Raw genomic sequence first — 26,629 nt, forward strand, 5'->3', positions numbered from 1 at the left:
AGCCATGGAATGGCCTGGGTTGAAAAGGCCCACAGTGCTCATCCAGTTCCAACCCCCTGCTATGTGCAGGGTCGCCAACCAGCAGCCCAGGCTGCCCAGAGCCACATCCAGCCTGGCCTTGAATGCCTGCAGGGATGGGGCATCCACAGCCTCCTTGGGCAACCTGTTCAGTGCGTCACCACCCCCTGGGGGAAAAATTTCCTCCTCATATCCAACCTAAACCTCCCCTGTCTCAGTTTAAAGCCATTCGCCCTGGGGGTGATGCTGGGATGCACACTCTGGCAGCCTCAGGCCGTGCCTCCAGCAGGTATGGAAACACTGGAGGAGCAGAAGGAAGTCATTACAGGCATTACATTACCCTGGCTGTGGGTTTTGTACACAAATCCTCCCTGCTTGTTTATGCTCCGGCCGTAGCATAGGGTGCCTGCGTTGGCTTGGCTTCCAGGCCTATTTTTAAGCAACCTACTTTTTCCACTTAGGAAAGGACACGGCTTGGGGTGAGTCCTGCCCTGAGTGCCCCATAGCAGTGGCTGTATGGGGATGGGGATGCGCCCCCAGGACCCCGTGCGCCCCCAGGCACGCGCTGCTGTGCTGGCCCGGTGCTCCTGCATCCCCCATAAGGCCACGTTCTGAGGTCAGATCGATTCATCCCTTCCCGTTCCTGCAGCTCCTGGGCCTGGATGTGTGCAGTCCTTGGAGCAGAGGAGCACAGCAAGCAGGGGAACGCCAGGAATGTCCCACAGCTGAGCGGTGCCGGAGCGCTCAGAGCTGCAGCCACTGCAGGAAGGGGGAAATAGCACGGGATTAAGGCTGCTCAGCGTTGCCTGTGTTTAGATCTGTAAGGCTGCCAGCACATAATTAATCTGTGACTAAGCAGAAGAAGAAGTTGTTTTTTCCTTCAGACAGACAGACAGAGGTGGGAGAGACCTGAATTTGGGGCCGGGAGGGATGGATAGATGGATGGGGGGAGGGTCTGCCCCCAGGTTGGGTGAGAGGTGATGGGGTCAGGTTGGGTATTGGGGGAATCCCTTCTCCAGAGGGCAGCCATTGCTGGCACAGGTTGCTGGGGGGGTTGCCCACCCCGGGGGTGTCCCGGAGCCATGGGGCTGTGGGCCCTGTGGGGTGGGTGAGGTGATAGAACGGCTCTGAGATCATCTGGTCCAAAGCCCCAAATGATGTCAGAGGTGTTTTCTGGTGTCAGTGGTTGTATGATTGGATGGGATGGAGATGGAGGTGGGATCCCCATGGAGGCATTCAAGGCCAGGCTGGATGTGGCTCTGGGCAGCCTGGGCTGCTGGTTGGCGACCCTGCACATAGCAGGGGGTTGGAACTGGATGTGCACTGTGGTCCTTTGCAACCCAGGCCTTTCTATCATTCTATGATCCCATTGGGACCACCACCCCCACCATAGGTGTGTGCCCTCAGCTCAGAGTCCCAATGCCCCCCCACAGCCTCGGGCTCCTCGAGGGATGGGGCCCACAGCCCCAGGCAGTGCCATGGGGTGAAGGGCATCCCCTCCCATCCCACCCAGCCCTCCTTCCTTCAGCTGACAGCCATCCCATCCCATCCCATCCCATCCCATCCCATCCCATCCCATCCCCACCTCTGTGCCCCACACAGCGCCAGGACTGCAGCCTGAAACCTCTGCTGTTGTTGGAAGCTGTTAGTCCATAATGAGCCGGCACGCAAATTAAGTGGTCTGCTTCTAAACAGAGCTAATGGGCACTTGGATTTGATTACTCCCGCTGCTAATCAAGTGTTGCAAAGTGGGCTGTTACAGAGAGCCCGTGGGTCACTGCTGGCATCTCTCATCAGCCGTGTGCTTTGTAGGAGCATCCGTGCCCAAGGAGCTGCCGTGGTTTGGGGTACCTCCAGGTGTGGACCCCCAGATTGGGTCCCCATGGCTCCGTGTCCCCATGGCTCCGTGTCCCCATGGCTCCGTGTCCCCATGGCTCCGTGTCCCCATGGCACTGTGTCACTGTGCTGGGGGCAGTGGGCTGTCGGTGGTCACAGCGTGCATTGGGGGCGCCCATTGCAGGCGGCTCTGTGCCCAACCTGTACCCGCATTGCTGGGGGCTGCGGGGTGCCAGGAGCACAAAGACTGCTTTATTTCTGCCCCCTGCACTGCGGGTGCTGTGGTTCCCATCCTGCACCTCCTGTGCTGGTCCCGTGGCCGTGGTGGGACGCGCTGCCCACCAACACAGGGCGGTGCTGGAGGCCGTTGGCTCAGCCGGGCGCAGCCGCGTGGGGACAGCCGGGTGCCACCTGGGTGCCCTTTGTGCCGTGGGGCTTTTGGTGCCTGGAGGTGATGGATGGAGAACGATGCTCTGCCCCTCCTGTGAGAGCTGGCCGAGGTGTTAGCAATGGGATTGGAATCGTCAGTGTGTGTCAATGGGTGGTGTGAAGGCTGGAAGAGCCATCCGAGAGCCCCCCAACCCGTTGTGCCCACTGAGCGCAGTGCCTCAGACCCACAGCTCACACAGCCACTGCGTGTCCTGTGGGGCAGTGTGTGCCCAGTGCAAGTGATACAGGGAGAGGAGCTGCTGGCAGTGCTGTGATAGGAGGGGGTCTGCAATGCGCTCACCCTGCTGTCCGGGGGGGGTCCATGGATAAGAGCAGGACAAGGGGAGATGGTTTGGAGCTGAAGGAGGGCAGATTGAGGTTGGATGCGAGGGGGGAGTTCTTTGCTATGAGAGTGGGGAGGTGCTGGAACAGCTGCCCAGAGAGGCTGTGGATGCCCCGTCCATCCGTGGAGGTGTTGAAGGCCAGGTTGGATGGGGCCCTGGGCAGCCTGGGCTGGTCTGAAACGTGGAGGTTGGTGGCCCTGCATGCAGCACAGTGTATGGGAAGCAGAGCAGCCCCAGGGCTGTTCCCTATGGCTGCACTGTGAGCTGTGCCCACCCTCCCTGTTGAAGGGGTGTTGTGAATGCTCTCACTGCATGCACTGCACCGGGGATTCCCCAGCAAGGGAAGCACAGCTGCTCTGCACACACTGCGGGCGATGCCTGGTGGGTTTCCTGTGGGTTTATGGCAAGTTGATGGGACAAAGGGGAATGGTTTGAAACCGAGGAGGCTGTGGATGCCCCATCCCTGCAGGCATTCAAGGCCAGGCTGGATGTGGCTCTGGGCAGCCTGGGCTGCTGGTTGGCGACCCTGCACATAGCAGGGGGTTGGAACTGGATGAGCACTGTGGGCCTTTCCAACCCAGGCCGTCCTATGGCTCTATGGTGGGCTGTCCCTCCATGAGCTCCTGCATCTCCTGCAGGCAGCGCTGTCGCCCCCCCTCTCCCCCCCCTTCCCCCAAGAGACCTGGGTTGCTGTGGTGCAAATGAGAATTGGTGATTGTCCATGAGACGTGAGGGATAAATAAGGTTATAATGGGGAGAAGATGCCCTTGTATGGTGATATGGGGCCAGTGGTGCTTCCTGGGGTGCATTATGCTGTAAAGGGACGTTCTGTGTTCCTGATGGGGAGAAGCAGCAGCTGAGCAGCCGAGGGACCACCACGAGGGGCCGTGGTTTGGGGCTCATTGCACGCCCACCACAGCTGCTGGAGCTGCTCTGTTCGCCCATAGGCTCTTCTCTTATCTTTTTGGTGTCCTGTAAAGAAGAGAGAGATAAGAGAGGAGGAAGAGATGCTTTCTATGGAGGGGTGGTTTAACCACTTCCTTCCGGCGCTGCATCTCAGGGCTACAACCCAGCTCAGAGGAAAGGCCCACAGTGCCCATCCAGTTCCAACCCCCTGCTATGTGCAGGGTCGCCAACCAGCAGCCCAGGCTGCCCAGAGCCACATCCAGCCTGGCCTTGAATGCCTGCAGGGATGGGGCATCCACAGCCTCCTTGGGCAACCTGTTCAGTGCGTCACCACCCTCTGGGGGAAAAACTGCCTCCTCATATCCAACCTAAGCCTCCCCTGTCTCAGTTTAAAGCCATTCCCCCTTGGCCTTTAGGGGTAGAGCCCAGCACTCAGTGCAGGCTGCTATGAGCATCCCATGTGCTGCACAGCACGGCTGGGGGGGATCGCAGCTGGGGGTGCTGAGTGGGGCTGTGCATGCTGGGCTGCGCTGCCGTCACGCTCCTTGCAGGCAGAGCTGCTGGCACGGCTCAGCAATGGGCTTTGAAGCGCCCCATCCGCCTCCTTTGATCCCGGCGTGGCCGTGCAGGGCATCGTGCTGCAGCTCAGTGCCGGGCTGCTGCCTGACCGCTTGTCAATGAGCGCCCTTTGGGAGCCGCAGGGGAACGGCGGGTTCCTCTTTGCGAGGACGAAGCCCGCCAAGGTTTTGCTTCTGCCTGCAGCGGGCACTTCTGGGCGCCCCCTCAGCGCCGCTGCTCCCAGCATCGCTCATCGCTGCAGGTCGGGGGTCCCCCACTCGGACAGCACCGCAGGGCGGATCAGCCGCCGCTGGCAGAAGGGCTGCGGCGGTGGTTGAGATTTGGGTTCTGCTCGGCTTCCTTTGGCACGGCGCAGTTTCTCAGGCAGGGCTGACTCACTGAGCTCCACGCTGTGGTTTCCTGGCTATCGGCAGCCTTTTCTTTCACTTTGTGTCACCGATGGTTTGCTTTGCATTGCACGGCCCCTGCGCTGCACCCATGGAGGGGCGGTGGGCAGGGATGGGGACGGTCCCCCTCTGCCCCCCATCTGCCATCATGAGGCCCCATATGGAGCACTCAGTCCAGACCTGGGGCCCCCAGCGCAGGAGGGATGTGGGATTGGATCCAGAGGAGGGCATGGGGATGCTCAGAGAGAGGGTCTGGGGGTGCTCAGGGGGAGCTCAGAGGATGGAGCACCTCTCTATGGGGACGCACTGAGGGAGCCGGGAGTGCTCAGCCTGGAGAAGGGAATGCTGCAGGGAGACCTCAGTGCTGCCTCGCAGTACTTACAGGGAGCCTATATGCAGGAGGGAGAGCTGTGCTGCAGCAGCCCAGACCTGAGCAGTGTGAATCACACTGAGCTGAGGGTATCCTCATGCTGAAAGTATTTTAGGGACGCCCTCTTGCTCGGTTTTGTTAATGGGATGTTGTGGTACGAGCCATAGGGGATGCACCTCGTGTTCCTAACAGTGCTCGCATAACCATCACGGTGTGTCTGTGGTGTGGAGCAAAGGCTGGGAAAGCCACTGCTGTGTGTGGCCCTGTGGTCTTCATTCACCATCCGCTGCTCTCAGAGAGAACGTTGGGTCGCTTCCATGAGGACATTTGAGTTTCCATGCAGTGGGACTGATGTGGGCTGTAGGGTGGGCACAGCTGATGCCGTACGCAGCCCATGGGATGCTGCTGTTGGTCACAGCTTGGAAGCCACATTGGGTGGGCTGAGCCCCCTGTGGATGGGCTGAGCCCCCTGTGGATGGGCTGAGCCCCCTGTGGATGGGCTGAGCCCCCTGTGGATGGGCTGAGCCCCCTGTGGATGGGCTGAGCCCCCTGTGGATGGGCTGAGCCCCCTGTGGGACATATACTCCCCTGGCCATGGGGGAGCTGGGGCTGTTGGGAATGGGATTCCCAAGGAACAGAAGCAAGCAGGAGTTGGTACCGCTGTCCCATGGCACACACATGGTGTGATGTGTGCTGTCCCCATGGCCACCCCTGGCCAGCCCCATGCAGCTCCCTGCCTGCCAGCCTGGCTGCTCACAGCGCTGGGCTGCCCCATCCCTCAGCCTTCAAATGATCGGCGCCGCGATATTGAGGGTAATTAAGGAATCCTGGCCTGCAGGACGTGGAGGCACTGCTGCACCGAGCTGAGGGCTTCCTTAAACCTAAAGGGCCCTCCCAGTTTGGAGAGCTGTGATGGTTCGATTGCCATCAGCACAGAGGGGAAGGAATGCATGAGCAGTTTGGTTATTTGCTTTGGTGTTACGCAGTAACCCAATCTTTGGGCATTGAAACCCTTTAGAACTTTCTCTTGCCTTTTGCAGCCCGGCTTGCTTACGTGGGCAGAAAGCAAGCAGGGACCTGTGGGCTGCAGGGAGGGCTGGGATGGCAGTGACCCCCCCCAGGGCTCTGCTGGTGCTGGGAAACTGATGGTAAAGGCCGTGGGATGAGCTGGGAGATGGACTTTTGGGAGGGGGCGTTGCAAAGCACTGAAGAGGTGGGATGGCAGAGTTGGTGGGGAGCAGTGGCTGCAGGTGCTGGGGTGGCTGGGATGCAGCACGGCTGCTGATAGAGCTGGAGAGCCACGAGCAGTGAGGACTGAGGGCAGTGAGCAGTGCAGAGCTGTGCCAAGGAGAGGAGCCCCGCTGTGTGCCCATGGCATGGCATGGTGCTGCTGAGCCCCATCCTGCTCCCTAAGCTGCAGCAGGAGGGGGGGCTGTGCTGTCCCCTCTGCCTGCATTGGGCCACCCAAGTCATCCTGGAGCACATTGGGATCCAGAGCTGCTGTGCTGCTGTGCTGCTGTGCTGCTGTGCTGCTGTGCTGCTGTGCTGCTGTGCTGCTGTGCTGCTGTGCTGCTGTGCTGCTGTGCTGCTGTGCTGCTGTGCTGCTGTGCTGCTGTGCTGCTGTGCTGCTGTGCTGCTGTGCTGCTGTGCTGCTGTGCTGCTGTGCTGCTGTGCTGCTGTGCTGCTGTGCTGCTGTGCTGCTGTGCTGCTGTGCTGCTGTGCTGCTGTGCTGCTGTGCTGCTGTGCTGCTGTGCTGCTGTGCTGCTGTGCTGCTGTGCTGCTGTGCTGCTGTGCTGCTGTGCTGCTGTGCCGTGCCACAGCACATGGCTCTGTCCCGTTTCAGGTGCCCCTCCTTGCAGAGGCACCCATGGGTGTCGCTGAGTGTATCAAAGACCAAACGATCTAATCGTGCCTTTTGTTGGCATCTTATCTGGGCCGCTTTCTTCCCTTTGTGGGTTGTGCAATCTGTTTTGTTAAAGAGCAAATATTTGATTGCTGCAGGAGCTCCACGGCGGAGGGTTGGGGGGGGGGGATGCACTGCTGGGGTGCTCCGTGTCAGAGCACAGAGCTCAGCTTTGCTGCTTTGCCATTGGGGCTGTGCAGGCAGTGGTGCATGGCTGGGGTTGGACCCAGTGGTGCGGGGTGGGGTGTGAAGCAGGGGGTGCACCCTCACATCCCAGCTCAGTGCTTGGGTGCCATGTCAGGAGCTGAAGCCTCGTGGTGTGGGAAGCAGTGCAGGCAGGAAGGTCGTGCGGAGCCCTTGTTTGTATTAACACAAATATGTAAACAGTTCCTTTTTTTTTTTTATTTCCCCCCCCAAATATCCTACACTTTTTTTTTTTGGCTGCCGTGCCGATGGAAGCAGGCTGTGTAAATCACAGCTGTTCTCATTGAGCTCCGTCAGATCCCATCCCCACCGCTGCCCTCACTGAGGGCACCTCCTGCCCCACTGCCCCCAATGGGGGGGCCTCGTTGGTAGCAATGCTCCTCCTTGGGCCTGGAATGAGGCACACTGCTTCTGAAAGCACTTGTTGGTGTGGGGACATCCATCAGCATGGGGCTGAGTGGCTTCTGAGGGGGAGGGTGATGTGGCCTGGGGGTGATAGCAGGGAGATAAGGGAGGATGAGGTGAGGAGGAGAGGATGAGTCAGTGGGGTGGTGGCAGCTCTGGGGGGGTCTCTCCTGGCGTGGGCCCCCATGGATGCTGGGGTGAAGGGCTCTGTGTGGCCGCAGGAACCACTGAAGCCCAAATCACAGAGTTATGGGGTTGCAGTGGTTGGAAGGGACCTCATGGCTAAAGGAGGTTCCTGCAGTAGGTTGGTGTCCAAATGGGTCTGGAACACCTCCATAGGAGAAATGGCTGTGTCTGCAGTGCCCCAGGGGGTGACCACCTATAGGATGTGAGGGCTGTTCCCATCAGGCTGTGATATGCACGGGCTCTGATATGCAGTCTTGCTTAATCTCCCATCAATCTTAGGCAGGGCTGCTCACCCAGCCCTGCATTCTTTGGTGGGGGATGGCTGTGCCTGGGGTGGCCCCTGGGGTCCCTTCCTTATCGGACTGCCTTATCAGCATGAGCTTCATAGCTCCTTCCACTCACCCTTCTTTCTTCATACCCAGGCTGCAATTAATTAGTCAGCAGCACCCAGGCCACAATTAGTGAGCAGCACCCAGGCTGCAATCAGCGCCGCACCGCCCGCCGTTGGGGCTGGGCAGCATCGGGGCAGAGCACAGAGCGCTAAGAGTGCAGGGACACACAGAGCTGTGGTAGGAGAGCAGGCACAGCATCTCCGTGGTGCCCCACTGCCAGCTCCTCGTTGGTTGGCTCTAATGAATTCTTAGGCGTGTTTAGGCATGAGCACTTATGGCTGAACCTGAGCTCCTTTAGGAACCCTGGTATGGATTTAGGATGACTGCAGGCGTTTGATTTGGTCCCCTGCTCCAATGTGGGCATGTGGAGCTCTGGCAGTGGCAAAATGATGGCGGCTCTTGGGCTCATTTCCCACTGATCTCAAGCAGTCGTTGCTTGGAAACTCTTACTGTGTATGTGCTTACAGTGAGTCCAGCACAGCCTCCTTTGGGCAGGGGGTCACTGCTGAGCTCACAGGGCCACCATGTCTTCAATGGGGCGCTGGGGTGCCTGGGCTGGGGGCTTGGGGGTGTGGGGTCTCACTGCGGGTGGGATGGGGTTGGGATGGAGATGGGGATGGGGTTGGGATGGAGATGGGGATGGGGTTGGGATGGAGATGGGGATGGGGTTGGGATGGAGATGGGGATGGGGTTGGGATGGAGATGGGGATGGGGTTGGGATGGAGATGGGGATGGGGTTGGGTTGGGGTGGGGATGGGGTTGGGTTGGGGTGGGGATGGGGTTGGGGATGGAGTTTGGATTGGGATGGGGATGGGGTTTGGTTGGGGATGGGGATGGAGATGGGGATGGGATTGGGTTGGGATGGAGATGGGATGGGATTGGGATGGGGATGGGGTTTGGTTGGGGATGGAATGGGGATGGGGATGGGATGGAGATGGGATGGGGTTGGGATGGTGCTGGCAGGGACTCAGACACACAGAAGGATCTACGGTATCCTTGAAGGAGAGAAAGCTGTGTGACAGCAAGCCAGAAAAATGCATTTCCTGCTCAGGAAGAAGGGCAACTTCCCTTAGTTGGTGTGCTGCAGAAACAGCCTGCTCTTGGGCACCGTGCTGGGGGGAAGCATTGGCTCTGGCAGCAGTGATGCTTTGTGTATGGGTGGGGGCTGTGCCATGGGTTGTGCCATGGGCTGTGCCAAGGGTGGTATTGGAGCTGTGCCATGGGTTGTGTCATGGGTTGTATTGGGGTTGTGTCATGGGTTGTGTTGGGGTTGTGCCGTGGGTTGTGTTGGGGCTGTGCCATGCGCTGTGCCATGGGTTGTACTGGGGCTGTGCCATGGGTTGTGTTGGGGTTGTGTTGGGGTTGTGCGATGGATTGTGCCATGGGTTGTATTGAGGCCGTGCCGTGGGTTGTGCCATGGATTGTGTTGGGGTTGTGCCATGGGTTGTATTGGGGTTGTGCCATGGATTGCGCCATGGGTTGTATTGGGGTTGTGCCATGGGCTGTGCGATGGGTTGTGTCATGGGTTGTATTGGGGTTGTATTGGGGTTGTGCCATGGGTGGTGTTGGGGCCATGCCATGCGCTGTGCCATGGGTTGTATTGGGGGGCTGTGCCATGGATTGTGCCATGGGTTGTGTTGAGGCTGTGCCATGGGTTGTGTTGGGGTTGTGTTGGGGTTGTGCGATGGATTGTGCCATGGGTTGTGTTGAGGCCGTGCTGTGGGTTGTGCCGTGGGTTGTGTTGGGGTTGTGCCATGAATTGTATTGGGGTTGTGTCATGGATTGTGCCGTGGGTTGTGTTGGGGTTGTGCCATGGGTTGTGTTGGGGCCGTGCCATGGGTTGTGCCATGGGCTGTGTTGGTTGTGCCATGCGCCGTGCCATGGGCTGTGCTGAGGCCGTGCCATGGGTTGTGCCATGGGTTGTACTGGAGTTGTGCCATGGGCTGTGCCATGAGTTATATTTGGGTTGTGCCATGGGCTGTGCCATGGGTTGTGTTGGTTGTGCCATGCGCTGCCTCACCGTGCTGTTTCCTCCCCCAGCAGAGTTCTGCCGCATCGACAGGCCGCTGTGCCACGATGAGGACGAGCAGCTCAGCTTCGAGGCCGTCCGCAACATCCACAAGCAGATGGACGACGATGCCAACGGCAACGTGGACGTGGAGGAGAGTGATGAGGTTGGTTCTCCGTGTCTCCCTGCCCTCCTCTGCAGCCACGCGGGGCTGCCTGCAGCCCTCTGTGCCATTCCGGGGCCGTGGGCTGCACTTGGGTAAGGAGCTGCTATCCCGGCAGTCTGAGCTCTGATCCCAGCTGTGTCTCTGAGCACCGCGGTCCCTGCAGCTTGTGGCTTTTCTGCTGGTCTGGGGGCTCCTGTGCTCCACCTTTGGTTGCATACAGGCAGCCAGCAATGCATCCCAAGGCTGGGAGACGAGTGGGATCTGCTCGCATGCCCACGCTTTCGTTCCGTTGCTTCTCTTGCAGTTCTGGAGCAGGGAAGGCCACCTGCTCGGATCAGACCTCCCTTTGCCATCTCGTTGAGCAAACACTGCCATCCCTTCCCACTGCCCTCATCCCCCCCAGCACACCTGGAGCAGCCGCCTCACCTTTGTGCCCACTGCAGGAGAAGAAAACTCATTTCTGTCATCTCGGCCTTTGAAATCTGAGCTGATGGCTTTGTTAAAGAGAAAGGAAACGGTTGCTTTCCTACGTAAGCGCCCAGAGAAGCAATGGCTGCTGGAGCAGGGAAAGCTTGCTGTTGTTTGTAAGAGCTCCCCCGTCACAGCGGGCGCACAGGGCGAGGGATGCTCTCCTCTGAGCCAACAGATGGAAGCAACGCGGTTGAAGGGTTGGATAAAGGCAGACCGAGGGGCTCTGCTGTGGGCCATGGGATCCCCACCCCTCGCTCTGTAGAGGGCTGAGGGCTCAGTGTGGGCCGGGAGCACAGGATGGAGGCATGCAGGGCTGAGCAGAGCTGCTGCCGTGCTCTGTGGGCTCAGCGAGGCTGTGGCTGATAGGGGAACCCTACACAATGCCTGTGTGGTGTTGTGAGCTCACTGCCTGCTGCTTCTGCACCCACAGCTTTGTCCTTTGGGCTCTCATTCCGGTGGGCTCAGCAAAGCAGAGGCTGTGAGAGCCCCTCGGTGGTGCTGTTGAGTGGGCAGCCCTGCAGAGCCCTGCTCTGGGATGCATCAGACAGAAACAGCCATGCAGAGGGTCGAACCCCATACCCAAAGCAGTGCTCAGGTCGTGCTGTGGGGCAGCCCTGCTGCTCCTGCAGGTCCACGTCCCCAGGTGGGCACAGCAGCCCGCAGCAGTGCTTATATGGGACACGTTCAGCCCGTTGCTCCCATCCAGCAGTGCCATTCCCTCAGGCGAAATTCCACTGGGCAGAGTAATGAAAGCAAATGCAAACCTTTCCCAGCCAAAGAAATGAAAAGCTTTCAGCTGCGTTCCCTGCAGCCTTCCCCTGCGGGGGCTGCGGCTGCAGCTGCGCCTCCACTCCTGGAGCTGTGCTGGGTTGCATTGGGGCTCAGAGGCACTGAGCCTCAGCAGCACTGCCTGCAAACCCTGCCCTGCCTTGGGGCTTCCTGCTGGCTCCGTCCTACCTGCTCACCCCGCAGCACTGCAGTGCTGTATGAGCCATAACGTTCATGTTTCCAAAGGGCTGCAGGAGCTGTGGCTCAGCCTGGGCTGCTGCTGCCCTGTGAGCACGTCCTGCATGGCCCCTCGTCCTCTGCTACGCCTGAATATGGGATCTCCTCGTGCAGAGTCACCGTGGATGGGCGCATGGCTGCAGTGCTGGGCAGCACCCGTTGGCCACCACCCTCCATCCCGGCGCTGCCACGAGGTTTTGCTTTGCTTTCCCTTGGGGTGGATGAGCACACGTGGCTCCTGCTGGCCGTGCAGCAAAGCCGTGGGCATTGCACGCTGCCGGCAGCGTCAGCTCTGGGAAGCACAGAGGCTGAGCCCTGGGACAGCCACACTCAGGTGTGCTTTCACACTTCCCAGCGCACAGATCCTGCCCTGCTCTGTGCTGCCCTTCACTCCTCACTGCTTTATTCCTTCCTTCCTGGGAGCCAATTTTCAGCCGAGCAGGAGATGACATCCACGACCTCAATTAAAGCCAAAGAGCCGTCCCTCGTGGGAGAGCTTCTAATTAGCAATCTATTTCTGCTCCCTTTGCTCACCCACAAGGCAGCTGTGGTGGTGCAGTGCTCGGATGGGGCTGCTGGGCACACCAGGTGCTGTCAGCCTGGATTCCCAAGGAAACGAGGGGGGTCCCACCATCCTACCCATCCTTCCTCGTTCTGATCCTATGGCCCAATGGCCCTCAGCCACCTCCAGGCACGGGCATGCAGCTCAGGCAGTGCTGGGCAGGGACCCCCCCCCATGTTGGCCCTACACCTCATGCAGTGAGCTGAGCTGCAGCCTGGCTGTCCCACGGCCAGCAGTGCTCTGGGATGCTGATGCACAACGTGGGGCACTGCAGCATTGGTGCACGTGGGTAGCATGGGGCTGTGCTGCCGGGGGTCCCGTGGCCGTGCTGGCTGTGTTACCGTGCCCTCCTCGAGTCCTTAAGGCTGGAGGAGCCCTCCGAGGTCCCCCAGCCCACCCCCACCGTGCCCACACTGCTGCTGACACAGCCAGGATGCTGTTGGTCTTTTGGCCACCTGGGCACACTGCTGGCTTGTGCTCAGCTCCACATCCTTTCCGGCCCCTCTGCCCCAAGCCTTTAGCGTTGCACAGTGCTGCTATGGCCAAAGTGTGGGACTCAGCACTGCTCTTGTTGGCCCCCAGCCGTTGCCCCCAGCCCAGCATAGTGGCCGTGATCCCAGTCCCCACTCCCCCCCCCTCAGCCCTCCCCCGGTGGCAGTGCTGCAGGGAGCTCTGAGCGATCGCTTTCCCTCTGTACTCCCTGAGCTAAATATACCGGGCAGCAGCTGGCCGTGCTGTGACATTGCCATGTCCCATAGGTCAGGGCTGTGGGACACGGAGCTGCTGCAGGACCCGGCGCTCTGCTGTGTGCTGGGAGCAGCCCGGCTGTTTGCATGGGTTGATACCCCTAGGACAAGGGGGAATGGCTTTAAAGTGAGACAGGGGAGGTTTAGGTTGGATATGAGGAGGAAGTTTTTCCCCCAGAGGGTGGTGACGCACTGAACAGGTTGCCCAAGGAGGCTGTGGATGCCCCATCCCTGCAGGCATTCAAGGCCAGGCTGGATGTGGCTCTGGGCAGCCTGGGCTGCTGGTTGGCGACCCTGCACATAGCAGGGGTTGGAACTGGATGAGCACTGTGCTCCTTTGCAACCCAGGCCATTCTATGACTCTATAATTCTTCACCTTAAAAGGCCTGTAGCAAAGAAGACTGCTTGCAAAGCATAGAATCAGCAAGGCTGGAGATGAGCTCCGAGCTTAAATCCAACTCTGCGTGCTCACTGATAGCACCAGGAAGGCTGGAAGAGCCCTCCAAGACCCCCAGCCCACCCCAGCATGCCCACATCCCCGTGGCTCTGGGACACCCCAGGAATGGTGACCCCCTCCCCCCCCGGCACCCCATGCTGGTGCTGCTCTTTGGAGGAGGAATTCCCCTGGTAGCCAACCTGGCCGTCCCCCAGCATGACGCGACTCTCACACCACGTTGTGCTGGTAGGGATTTCAGCCAGGAATTCACTTTGAATGATGCTGGATGTCCCAGGAATGGGAACCTGAGCTGCAGTGCTTCCTGCACCGCTCCCTGTGCCGTCCATCGGCCACGGGGATTGCAGGGAGAGCAGTGGATGGGATGCTCTGCAGCGCATGGAGGGGTTAACGGGGCGCCGCTGCTGTTTCCTCTCGTAGTTCTTGAGGGAGGACCTGAACTACCACGACCCCACCGTCAAGCACAGCACCTTCCATGGCGAAGACAAACTCATCAGTGTGGAGGACCTCTGGAAGGCCTGGAAGACCTCTGAAGGTAAAAAAAAAACAACCCCATAACCAACCCAACCCAACCCAACCAACACAGGCGGCCGTGTGGAACGGTGCCAGCTGTCTGTGCGTCCCACAAGAGCACTGATTTCTGCTTTGCTGCCCTATCCATGTCACTTTGGGGCACTTTGGGATTTTGTGGCTCTCGGTGCATTTTCCAGCCCTCAGCGCAGCCAACTGAATACAGCGGGGGTGGTACCATCAGCAGAGGGGTGGCAGCAGGGACAGGGAGGGGACTGTGCCTCTCTGCTCTGCCCTCATAGAGCCCCATCTGCAGTACTGTGTCCAGGTGTGGGGCCCCCAATACAAGAAAGACAGGGAGCTGTTGGAGAGGGTCCAGAGGAGGCCACAGAGATGCTCAGAGGGCTGCAGCACCTCCCCTACAAAGACAGGCTGAGGGAGCTGGGCTTGTTGAGCCTGGAGAAGAGAAGGCTGCGGGGTGACCTCAGTGCAGCCTTCCAGGACCTACAGGGAGCCTACAAACAGGAGGGGAGGCAACTCTTTGAGAGGGGAGATAAGAGCAGGACAAGGGGAAATGGTTTGAAGCTGAAGGAGGGCAGATTGAGGTTGGATGTGAGGGGGAAGTTGTTGACAGAGAGAGTGGTGAGGTGCTGGAACAGCTGCCCAGAGAGGCTGTGGATGCCCCGTCCATCCGTGGAGGTGTTGAAGGCCAGGTTGGATGGGGCCCTGGGCAGCCTGGGCTGGTCTGAAATGTGGAGGTTGGTGGCCCTGCGTGTGGTGGGGGGTTGGAGCTTCGTGATCCTTGAGGTCCCTTCCAACCCAACCATTCTGTGTGTGTGTGTACATTTGGTTTCATTTCTCTGCCCCTGTCCACATGTGTTAGAACAGGGCCATGTGCTGCCCTGTGCCATCTCCTCCTCGAGGCTCAGGGTGTGTTCTATGGGGCAGCAGCATCCTGCGCGTGGAGCAGAGCCGTGTGGCAGTTTGCCTACTGATGGAATTACCCATAGAAGCTTACTGAAGCCCACAGACACCTTCACGTGGAGGTCAACTCCTAAAGGCAGAGCTGTCCCTGGTGCGTTGGGCACAGCAGCTTCCCCAGGGCTGGGGAAGTTCAGTCCAGGATGGGAAACCCCCAGCACTGCTGAACTGATGAGGACACTGTGGGGCTCCCTGCCACTCTGTGGCACGGTTTCGCTTTCTCCCCGTTCAGGATGTTAGAATTTCTTTGCTGAGGAGCATTAAGACTCCCCCTGCCGCCCTGCCCCGTGTTTCTGCTTTAGAAACCTCTCTCCTTTTGCTTTTGCTCCCTTCCTGCTGGTGACGCATGCAGGATGTGGTGCATCTCTGTGCAGCATCACTTCTGGTGGCAGCGAATCGGGTCAGCGGTGTTGCTTTCCCATTGCTCCGTGCCTCTGTCTGATAGCAGCTGCCTCTTCCAGCACTGCTGACCTCATCCGGAGCCCCGTTTGGGCAGCTGAAGCTGAGCTGTAAAACCACAGCTGCTGATGGAGCTGTGCCAGCACTGGAGGTGCACCCAGGGCACACTGTGTGTGTTCGCTGCGTCCCTTTGCTCCTCCTGCCTGCCCTGCTGTCCACGTGTCCTTTTACAACACAGCGTCACAGAATGGTTGGGTTGGAAGGGACCTCAAGGATCACGAAGCTCCAACCCCCCACCACACACAGGGCCACCAACCTCCACACTCAATACCAGCCCAGGCTGCCCAGGGCCCCATCCAACCTGGCCTTCAACACCTCCACGGATGGACGGGGCATCCACAGCCTCTCTGGGCAGCTGTTCCAGCACCTCCCCACTCTCTCTGTCAACAACTTCCCCCTCACATCCAACCTCAATCTGCCCTCCTTCAGCTTCAAACCATTTCCCCTTGTCCTGCTCTTATCTCTCCTCTCAAAGAGTTGCCTCCCCTCCTGTCTGTAGGCTCCCTTTAGGTCCTGGAAGGCTGCACTGAGGTCACCCCGCAGCCTTCTCTTCTCCAGGCTCAACAAGCCCAGCTCCCTCAGCCTGTCTTTGTAGGGGAGGTGCTGCAGCCCTCTGAGCATCTTTGTGGCCTCCTCTGGACCCTCTCCAACAGCTCCCTGTCTTTCTTGTATTGGGGGCCCCACACCTGGACGCAGTACTGCAGATGGGGCTCTATGAGGGCAGAGCAGAGAGGCACAGTCCCCTCCCTGTCCCTGCTGCCACCCCTCTGCTGATGGAGCCCAGGATCCCGTTTGCTGTCCGAGCTGCAGGAGCACACTGCTGCCTCATGGCTCCCTTGGGGGCCATGAATAATCCTCTCGATGCGTGTGGCTCCCAGATGCAGAGCAGCTGCGGGTGGGATGCTGAGCATCCATCCCTTCCCATAGAGAAGCAGTGCAGTGGGGTTGGGCAGTGGGGTGCCTGGGCTCTGAGCAGCGTCTGTACCCACATCAACAGCAATTCTCACAGCTGAGGCTGTCGGAAGATCCTTGTGGGATCTGTGCTAACTCAGCCCAGGCCTCGTGTGCCTCCCAGCAGGGAGCAGAGGCTCTGGCATTGTGCCCCGGGTCCATGGGAGCTCCTGCAGGCCGTGTCTGCACAGCAGTGCCTCGAGCCCTGGGATGCGGCTCCTGCTGGCTGCTGGCTCCCATCCCAGCACCTTCCCATGGCACGGCAATGAGTTTGGTGCAGTCCGTGGGGATGGCGACTGCGGGGAGTTTCCTGAAGCTGGGGCACTTTTGCCAACGTGGTGCATCTGAGTCAGCTCAGCAGTTTGCCGGAGGTGATTCCTCCCTTTGAAGCCTTCTGCCAAACTGCCGGGCCTCCTCGTGTGCCTTCTGCCGTGGTTGTGCTGCGGGCACTGAGCTCTGCAGGGGGGTGGGAGGTGTTTCTCATGGCCGTGGGGCAGTGCTCAGACTCTCTGCCTTCCCCTGGGGGGGATCACAGCATCACTGAATTGCAGGGGCTGGAAGGACCTCCAGAGCTCCCTGAGTCCAACCCCCATGCAGAGGGGGCTCCGTGCAGCAGGCAGTGGCACGACGCTGCCCTTCCAACCCCACGGGTCTTGTGCCCTGCAAGAGGTGCACGTGCTGCTGCTGCCTGCCTGGTTTCAGCAGTAATAATGCTGAGCTGCCCGTGTGTTTCCTGCCCGCAGTGTACAACTGGACGGTGGACGAGGTGGTGCAGTGGCTCATTACCTACGTGGAGCTGCCTCAGTACGAGGAGACCTTCCGAAAGCTGCAGCTGAGCGGACACGCCATGCCCAGGTCAGTGCTCAGCCCGTGCCGTGTGTGGCTGTGCTGCAGCCTTTGCTGCAGGGATGGGCCGTGCGAGCAGAGAGGTAGGCCGGGTGCTGTGGCTGCAAGTGCTGCTGTGCTGGATTACACAGCAGACGTCATCAGCCTGAAGCTGTGTGCTCAGAGCTGCGGCCTTAAGCTGGAGCAGAGCAGGTCCAGGCAGCGCCCCGGCTCTGCCCCCGCTTCCTTTGTAACTCATCATCCTCAGCACTGGGATGGTCTCTGCCGGCTGCATCCCACATGAGGAATGTGCTCTGCAATCCGTGCAGTCAGCTGTCAGCAGCTGGCGGTGTGGATTTGATTAATAGATGCATGCACGGATAGCAGGGTGCTGACAAGCTCGGCTTTCCTAGGAAGGAGTGTGAGCAGTCAGGGTGGATGGAAAACCTTCACTTTGCTCTGGGGCTGAAGGCAGAGATGCTGCTTTTGAACACTGATACAGATCTGGAACAGGTTGCCCAAGGAGGCTGTGGGTGCCCCATCCCTGCAGGCATTCAAGGCCAGGCTGGATGTGGCTCTGGGCGGCCTGGGCTGCTGATTGGTGACCCTGCACATAGCAGGGGGTTGGAATGAGATAAGCACTGTGGTCCTTTTCAACCCAGGCCTTTCTATGGCTCTGTGATCTGCACCAGAAACAACACGGTTTGAGGGCTCCCTTCAGCCCTGGCAGCTCTTTGCTCACCGCATTTCTGTGTCCACAGCTCCCATGTTGTTCACCTTCGGTCTGCTATGAATTGGGATGGATGTGACTGTGCCTCCTCCTTGCATTTCGCAGGTTAGCGGTGAACAATGCCACCATGATGGGGACTGTGCTGAAGATGACAGACCGCAGCCACAGGCAGAAGCTGCAGCTGAAGGCTTTGGACACTGTGCTCTTTGGGCCTCCTCTCTGTAAGTAACACTGCACAGCTCTTTAAGTGCAGAGAGCTGCATTCGCTCGGCATCAGACAGCAAAGATTCATCTCCGTGGCCCAGAGTTTGTGCTGAATGAAGCCTGCTGGGTCATGGCAACGAGGCAGAGCCTGCAGCAGGTCGGCTCAGGGCTCCAGCCCTGTCCTGGAGCTCTGCTGCTGTGAGCACTGCAGCTGGAAGGCACAAAGCACACAGCCTGCCTGGACCCGGTACCCACAGCACAGCGCTGAGCTGGAGGGCAGCATTGGGTTTGCACTGAGCCCTGAGCACGGCTGGAGGGTGGGGAGTGCTGGGATGGCACTGTGCTGATGCAGGGCCGGTTCTGGAGCTGCTCGTGGGCGTCTCCTGATGATCTGGAGGCCCTCTGGGGTGATAGGACAAGGAGGAATGGCTTTGAACCGAGACAGGGGAGGTTTGGGTTGGATATGAGGAGGAAGTTTTTCCCCCAGAGGGTGGTGACGCACTGAACAGGTTGCCCAAGGAGGCTGTGGATGCCCCATCCCTGCAGGCATTCAAGGCCAGGCTGGATGTGGCTCTGGGCAGCCTGGGCTGCTGGTTGGTGACCCTGCACATAGCAGGGGGTTGGAACTGGATGAGCATTGTGCTCCTTTGCAACCCAGGCCGTTCCATGGTTGTGGTTATGGTTATCTCTGCAGCTTGGGGCTCTCCTTTGCATGCGTTGCACCTGGCTCGTGGCTGCAGTCTCATTACTGTGAGTCTCTCCTGCTTATGCACGTTTGTCCTCATTGAGATGGATGCTCTGGGGAGGTATGTGAGGCCTGGCTGTATGAGGACCCTGTGGTTAAAGCTGCCCCAGTTCCTGCTGGCGCATCACAGCGCCGAGGAGGAATTTGGTTGGCAGCCTCACAGGCTCTGTGATGGCAAAGTAAATTGCTTTTAATGGCTTTGGATTAATGGGTATTCCCTGTGTCTGAGGAGCTGCTGGGCAGCCGTCCTGGCACGGAGCACGAGCTCCAATTGTGCACACAGCAGCACGGAGCTGTGCAGAGTTGAGCAGTGCATGACTGCACCGCCTGCATCAGTGCTTCCTGGCTGTCCCCAGGGTTTCCAGAAGGTAATTTTTGGGGTTGTGGTGGCAAACTGAGTGGATTTACCTGTGCCATCCCACAGCTGTGCCCATCGCAGTGCTGTGCCCATTCCAGAGCTGTGCCATCCCACAGCTGTGCCATCTGAGTGCTGTACCCATCCCAGAGCTGTGCCCACCCTACAGCTGTGCCATTCTGAAGCTGTGCCATCCCAGAGCTGTGACATCCCATACTGTGCCACCCCAGAGCTGTGTCACCCCAAAGTTGTGCCCATCCCACAGCTGTGCCCATCCCACAGCTGTGCCATCCTGAAGCTGTGCCATCCCACAGCTGTACCCATGCTAGAGCTATGCCATCCCACAGCTGTGGCCTCCCAGAGTTGTGCCATCCTGAGGCTGTGCACACCCCACAGCTGTACCCATCCCACAGCTGTACCCATTCCAGAGCTGTGCCCATCGTAGAGCTATACCTGTCCCAGAGCTGTGCCCACCCCACAGCTGTACCTATCCCAGAGCTGTGCCATCCCAGAGCTGTGCCATTCTGAAGCTGTGCACACCCACAGCTGTACCCATCCCAGTGCTGTGCCATCCTGAAGCTATGCCATCCCACAGCTGTGCCATCCTGAGGCTGTGCCCAATCCAGAGCTGTACCTATCCCACAGCTGTGCCATTCTGAAGCTGTGCACACCCCACAGCTGTGCCCATCCCAGAGCTGTGCCCATCCCAGAGCTGTGCCATCCCACAGCTGTGCCATCCCAGAGCTGTGCCCATCCCAGAGCTGTGCCATCCCATACTGTACCCATCCCACAGCTGTGCCATCCCAGAGCTGTGCTACCCAAGAGCTGTGCCCATCCCAGAGCTGTGTGACCCCAAAGCTGTGCCCATCCCACAGCTGTACCCATCCTAGAGCTATGCCATCCCACAGCTGTGGCCTCCCAGAGCTGTGCCATCCTGAGGCTGTGCCTGTCCCAGATCTGTGCCCATCCCAGAGCTGTGACATCCCATATTGTGCCATCCCACACTGTGCCATCCCACAGCTGTACCCATCCCACGGCTGTGCCATCCCAGAGCTGTAACCACCCCACAGCTATGTCACCCCAAAGCTGTGCCCACCCCACAGCTGTATCCATCCCAGAGCTGTGCCTTGAGCTTTTCCTCTTCCCATGTCTGAAACTGCACCTGGCCTTGGTAATGCAGCTGTGCCACAGTGCTGTGCTGCAGCTGCTGTAGGGAACTGCTCCCTACAGTTTGGGTTTGGGCTGGGGGGGCTCCTGAGGTCCCTTCCCAGCACTGCAGATGTTGTTCTCAGGCCCCCACAGAGCCCCTCCTGGCTTCCACAAATGCAGCTTAAGCCTTTTTGACACCGTGCTCATCCATCCACAGTGTTCTGTTGGCAATCTGGGAGCGTGGGTGGGCTGCTTGCTTTGGGCTGTTTGGCAGCAGGGGGTGATGCTCTGCGCTGCACAAGGGGTGCTGCAGGGGGATGGACCGAAACCCATTCGCTCCAAACAATGGTGATTAACTCTGTGCTGCTCATTTAAGAGCACAGAGAGCTCCTCTGGTGGGAAAGGCATTGCAGTTGGTGCTGCAGCACTGCCGGGGCTCCGCGTGGCACTGCACAGCGCCCATTGCTGTGCGTTGCTCAGCTCCATCCCACGGAGCATCAGTGATCCCATTCTTCCCAGCAGCGAAGGTTTGACCTGTATGGTGAAGCTGCAGGAAGCAATGAGGCTGTGGTTACACCCGGGGGGGCTCTGCCTGTCTGCCCACCCCTCCTGCTGGCAGTGCAGGACCTGCCTGCAGGGCACTGCTGGCGCTGGGGGCGGCCACCGACCTGCAGACATGGATCAGAGGGACTGGAGATGATGGATGTGCAGCAGAGTGCCAGGAGCTGCTGTTTGGGAAGAGGATGTTGTGATAATCCATCCGGAACGGGAAGTGGGGCCAAGGCGGATCTCGGTTATTTTGTTAGTGTTGGATTTGTAAGGGAGCGTTTGCAGGGAGAGGCAAAGCTGCTCCGTGGTGCTGCTCCGTGGTGCTGCACTGGGTGCTGTGCAGGGGTTGCTTTGGGCCACGGCCTCGTGCTGCTGCTGCAGGGCAGGGGGAGGTGTGGGCTGCACTGCTGTCCCCCCCAGGTGGGGTAAAGTCGAGCAGCACTGCTGGGCCAGGGCTGTGATTTCTCTCCTCCTTTCCATCCGTGCGCCCATGGAGGTGGATGCGCTGTGTGTGTGCTGGCAGCATGCAGCCCATTGCTGGCAGGGCAGAGTGCTGACAGTGACAGCTGGCACCGGTTGTTTTTCAGCCCTACATTAACGATCCAATCCCGGAGGTAAATGTCACTCCTCTTGAAAACAAACAAACAAAACAGCATCGTTGTCCTAAAGGAGGTGATGCATAGCTTTGTAAGGGCATTGGCAGTGCTAAGCGGGGCTCTTTATCGAGGCGGTTTCTGCTGAAGCTCTGTTAATGGGTTTCTGATGGATGGGAGGTGATGGTTCCTTATCTTGTAGTATGGCAGGCTGAGCTGGGAGTGTGGTGTATCACACAGGCAAAGGTGCCTCAAGGTGCTGGAACAGCTGCCCAGAGAGGCTGTGGATGCCCCGTCCATCCGTGGAGGTGTTGAAGGCCAGGTTGGATGGGGCCCTGGACAGCCTGGGATGGTATTGAGTGTGGAGTTTGGTGGCCCTGCCTGCATTGGGGGGGTTGGAGCTTCATGATCCTTGAGGTCCCTTCCAACACACACCATTCTATGACTCAGGTTGGGAACGTGGCTGCCTGCAGGCACTGCTTTCTGGTGGTAATGCAGCCCAGCAAGGGAAGTGCCAGCAGGGGGTGGCTCATGGGGGGGTTCACACAGGGGAACCCATTGGGGTACCCACGTGTTCCGGAGGCTGCAGTGCCTGGCAGATGGGATGCCATGTGTCTGCTTGCAGCACTAAGGAGTCCTGCTGCTTTGCTGTGTTTCTCCAGTGCTGTCAGAGCTGCACTGTGGACCAAGTGCATGGGAGGGATGGCCGCAGGGAACAGGGATGGGAGCAGGACCAGGAGCAGGGATGGGAGCAGGAAGGGATGGGAGCAGGAAGGGATGGGAGCAGGAATGGATGGGAGCAGGAATGGATGGGAGCAGGAATGGATGCAGACAGAGCTGGGAGCAGGGATGGAAGCATGGATGGGAGCAGGCAGGGCTGGGAGCAGGGATAGGAGCATGACCGGTAGCAGGCAGGGATGGGAGCAGGGATGGAAGCCTGGATGGGAGCATGCCCAGGAGCAGGGATGGGAGCAGGGCTGAAAGCAAGCAGGAATGGAAGCAGGCAGGGCTGGAAGCATGGATGGGAGCAGGAATAGATGGAAGCATGGATGGGAGCAGGGATAGGAGCAGGGATGGGAGCAGGAAGGGATGGAAGCAGGGCTGGAAGCATGGATGGGAGCAAGGATGGAAGCATGGATGGAAGCAGAAAGGGATGAGAGCAGGGCTGGAAGCATGGATGGGAGCAGGGATAGGAGCAGGGATGGGAGCAGGCAGGGATGGAAGCAGGGCTGGAAGCATGGATGGGAGCAGGAATGGAAGCAGGGTTGGGAGCAGGCAGGGATGGAAGCAGGACCAGGAGCAGGCAGGGCTGGGAGCAAGAATGGATGCAGACAGGGCTGGGAGCAGGGATGGGAGCATCCAGGGATGGAAGCATGGATGGGAGCAGGGCTGGGAGCAGGGCTGGGAGCAAGCAGGGATGAAAGCAGGACAGAAGCATAGATGGGAGCAGGGCTGGAAGCATGGATGGGAGCAGGGATGGAAGCATGGATGGAAGCAGAAAGGGATGAGAGCAGGGCTGGAAGCATGGATGGGAGCAGGGATAGGAGCAGGGATGGGAGCATCCAGGGATGGAAGCAGGGCTGGAAGCATGGATGGGAGCAGGGCTGGGAGCATGGATGGGAGCAGGCAGGGATGAAAGCAGGACAGAAGCATGGATGGGAGCAGGGCTGGAAGCATGGATGGGAGCATGGATGGGAGCAGGGCTGGAAGCATGGATGGGAGCATGGATGGGAGCAGGGCTGGGAGCAGGGATGGGAGCATCCAGGGATGGAAGCAGGGCTGGGAGCATGGATGGGAGCATGGATGGGAGCAGGGCTGGGAGCAGGCAGGGCCGTGGGAGAGGCAGTGGCAGCACGCAGGGTGAGGCTGCAGCGCTTGGACACAGCGCAGGGAGGGCAGAGGATGTGAGCAGTAATGAAGTCGCTGCGATTGGGCTGCAGGGGGAGGTCGGGGCTGTGTGTGTCATGTGCTGCTGGGGGGACGCCAGCCTTTAACAGCCTCATCCTTTCCCACTTAGGGCACACGGCAGTTGTTGTTGGCTTAGAAGAGAAACGCATCGCAGAGCCAAGGTCAAACACAAGGCTCGCTGTCCTAACAGCAGATTTACTGTGCTCGTTGCTATTAAGCATCTGCTTTTCCATCTGCGTTTCGAAGCCACCTTCGTGGGGTCGCGGCCTCATTTCGAGCAGCACGGCCAGGAAGGAGCCTGGATTGTCATCTCAGGGCTTTCCTGCTTCAGCTCCGTGGAGCCGGCGGGGGTTGGTGGGAGCGCAGAGCTGTGCGTGGTGACACACGTGGAGCATCCCTGCTGCTGGGGGCTGCACGCAGCTGCGCTCCTTGGGCTGTAGCCGGGGGGGGGTGGGGGGTCTCCTGGCACTGATATCAGTGTCAGTGAGTTGTGCTGCTGCTGGATCTCATGGGGGCACACAGGGATTTCACGCCATCGTGGGATCACGGAATCACAAAGGCTGGAAAAGCCCTCCAGGATCCCCAACCCACTGTGCCCACTGCCCACAGCCCCCCCTGCCCCATCCCCACAGCTCTGGGGGACCCCAGGGTTGGGGGTCACCCCCCCCCCCCCCCTCCCCAGGCAGCTGTGCTGCTCTTTGGAGCAGCTCTTTTGGATGGTTCCTCCCTCCCCTGGGCTTTCTGGGGGCTATAAATACACACGGTGCCTCCCAGCTCCAAAGGACTGAGGCATTTCTTTGGGCCTGAAGGTGCTGCTTCCCCCTCAGCAGTGCCTTTACGCTGCCCTTAGGAGGGGTGAGGATGAGCCCTTTACATCCATGGGCTCCTCCCAGCACTGCAGGTGTGCACTGGAGGTGGAGGAGCGGATTCATGCCACGCTGGGAGCAGGGATCCATCCAGGCATCCACAGCTCTGCCTTTATGTGCCCCTCTGCAGCCAGGCAGGGACACCCATCGGCACTCTTTTGCACCGATGCTGTGGGCTCCAGAAGCCTTAAGTGCTCACAAATGGAAAGGAGGGGAAGCGAAAGCCCTGTGCTTGCTCAGCCCTTTTGAGGGAGGATGTTTGCTGGGTCGGGTTTTCTTCCCCCTCCCAAAAAAGGGTTGCGTTTTAAGGAAGCAGAAATGGACTCGAGGCCCCAAAGGGCTCTTTGGTCCGCATTATAAGAAGCACACGTGGAGCAGACGCAGAAATAGGGATGCATGGAGGTGTGACTCAGGGCCTGCACTGCTGGGCTCTGCGCTCTGCTGCCCCAATGCAAACTGTGCAGGGAAAATCAGTGCTCAGAGGGCTGGAGCAGCTCTCCTATGAGGAGAGGTTGGGGGAACTGGGTTTGTTTAGCTTGGAGAAGGGAAGGCTGCGGGGAGACCTCATTGTGGCCTTCCAGGACTTGAAGGGAGCGTATAAACAGGAGGGGGAATGACTACGATAGGACAAGGGGGAATGGTTTAAAACTGAGACAGGGGAGGTTTAGGTTGGATATGAGGAGGTGGTTTTTCCCCCAGAGGGTGGTGACGCACTGAACAGGTTGCCCAAGGAGGCTGTGGATGCCCCATCCCTGCAGGCATTCAAGGCCAGGCTGGATGTGGCTCTGGGCAGCCTGGGCTGCTGGTTGGCGACCCTGCACATAGCAGGGGGTTGGAACTGGATGAGCGTTGTGGTCCTTTTCAACCCAGGCCATTCTATGGTTCTATGAATATCTGGGGGCAGATGGTGGCTGTGCTGCCGCCCTGCGCCAGGAGAGCCCCTCTGGGGGCTGACAAAGGGAGCTCCAGCTCCAAAGCCCACCCGCTATGGGGGGGATGGTGACATTATGGTAATGTCCCACCTCAAAGCCCCCCCCCGGGCAAACAGATGTGCCCTCAGCAGCCTTTCCTTCTCCGGCAGTGACGCGGCACAACCACCTGAAGGACTTCATGCTGGTGGTGTCCATCGTCATCGGGGTGGGCGGCTGCTGGTTTGCCTACATCCAGAACCGCTACTCCAAGGAGCACATGAAGAAGATGATGAAGGACCTGGAGGGCCTTCACAGGGCTGAGCAGTCCCTCCACGACCTGCAGGAGAGGTAAGGGCTGTGTGCCCCCCATCGGCTGCTGGCTTTGCTGCTGGTCGTCCCTCATGGGGATCTCCCACCTCATTTGCTTTGCAGCTCTCCCCCTCGGTGCAGTGTGGGTGCCCTGGGCAGCCTGGTCTGCTGGTTGGCAACCCTGCACACAGCAGGGGGTTGAAACTGGATGAGCATTGTGGTTCTTTTGCAACCCAGACCCTTCTATCACCCTATTACTCTATGGCTTCCCCCAGACACACAGACCTATAATGCAGATCTGTACCTCGCTGGCAAAAGAAGAGCCTCTTAAAGGATGGGAAGTAACCCAGTTTGCTTGTTGGCATCTGGGAAGGCTGCTGCCCTGACTGGCAGCCCCTGGGGAGCCATCCACGCATGGGAGGCGTTGGAAAGCCTTTCTTTGATCACATCAGTTGGGATCTGCATGGTGAGAGGGCACTTAGAAGTGCACCAGGCTGACGGTGCCCGACGCAGCGCGTCCGCGTCAGCACTGCAGATGTGTGACCTGCTTTCCTTTGGACTTGAAGGGTTTTCCTGTCTGCCTGCCAAGGGGCGGCTGTAACCCACAGCTCATTGCACACAGCTCCGTGCAGTTCTCCATCGCAGCCAGGATATAACCTGGAGAACCAGGGGACCTCTGGGCGTGCAGCTCCTGCAGCCGCCGCTCGCAGCAGTGCTCATCCGTGGCGCCGTGCAGGGCAGGGCATGGCCAGGGCTGTGCTGGGGGGCACCTGGAGAGGAGCAGGTGGGTTTGGGGTGCTTAACCTGAGCTCAGAACCAGGGGAGGAGGCAGCAGCCTAAGCACAGAATCACGGGGGTTGGAGGGGTTGGAAGAAGCTCCCTCGCCCTGCTGGCCACGCGCTGCAACGCACCCCAGGATCCCATTGGCCTTTTTGGCCACAGGGCGCACTGCTGGCTCACGGTCACCTGTTGTCCACCAGGACCCCCAGGTCCTCCTCTGCAGAGCTCCTCTGCAGCAGCTCAGCCCCAGCTGTGCTGATGCTGCAGTTGTTCCTCCCCATGTATAGGACCCTCCACTTGGCCATGTCGGACACCGTCGGGTTCCTCTCATCCCAGCTCTCAGGTCGGGTCCCCACGGACCTGGGCAGCAGTGAGGCAGTTCTGCTCAGCAGTTTGCTTTCTGGACCTCAAAGCGAGCTGTGCCCACCGATGGA

General features: G+C 59.4%; 1 protein-coding gene across 15 annotated transcripts in view; it reads left to right on the forward strand.

Annotated features, from left to right (window-relative positions):
- The window catches only part of STIM1 (stromal interaction molecule 1), a 47,932-nt gene that overhangs the window by 2,240 nt on the left and 19,063 nt on the right, over positions 1-26,629 (forward strand). For 10 of the 15 annotated variants that reach the window (XM_046942277.1, XM_046942294.1, XM_046942282.1 and 7 more), the window contains exons 3-7: positions 9,999-10,132; positions 13,791-13,905; positions 17,015-17,126; positions 17,932-18,047; positions 25,277-25,454. In XM_046942277.1, coding sequence (XP_046798233.1) covers positions 9,999-10,132; positions 13,791-13,905; positions 17,015-17,126; positions 17,932-18,047; positions 25,277-25,454 — 655 coding nt within the window. Of the gene's footprint in view, positions 1-5,797; positions 6,017-9,998; positions 10,133-13,790; positions 13,906-17,014; positions 17,127-17,931; positions 18,048-25,276; positions 25,455-26,629 lie in introns of those variants that run through there. The other 5 variants (NM_001030838.3, XM_046942315.1, XM_046942281.1 and 2 more) reach the window with 3 other exon arrangements.

Source organism: Gallus gallus, chromosome 1 (genome assembly GCF_016699485.2).
Source record: "Gallus gallus isolate bGalGal1 chromosome 1, bGalGal1.mat.broiler.GRCg7b, whole genome shotgun sequence".
In the NCBI taxonomy this organism is placed as follows: Eukaryota; Metazoa; Chordata; class Aves; order Galliformes; family Phasianidae; genus Gallus; species Gallus gallus.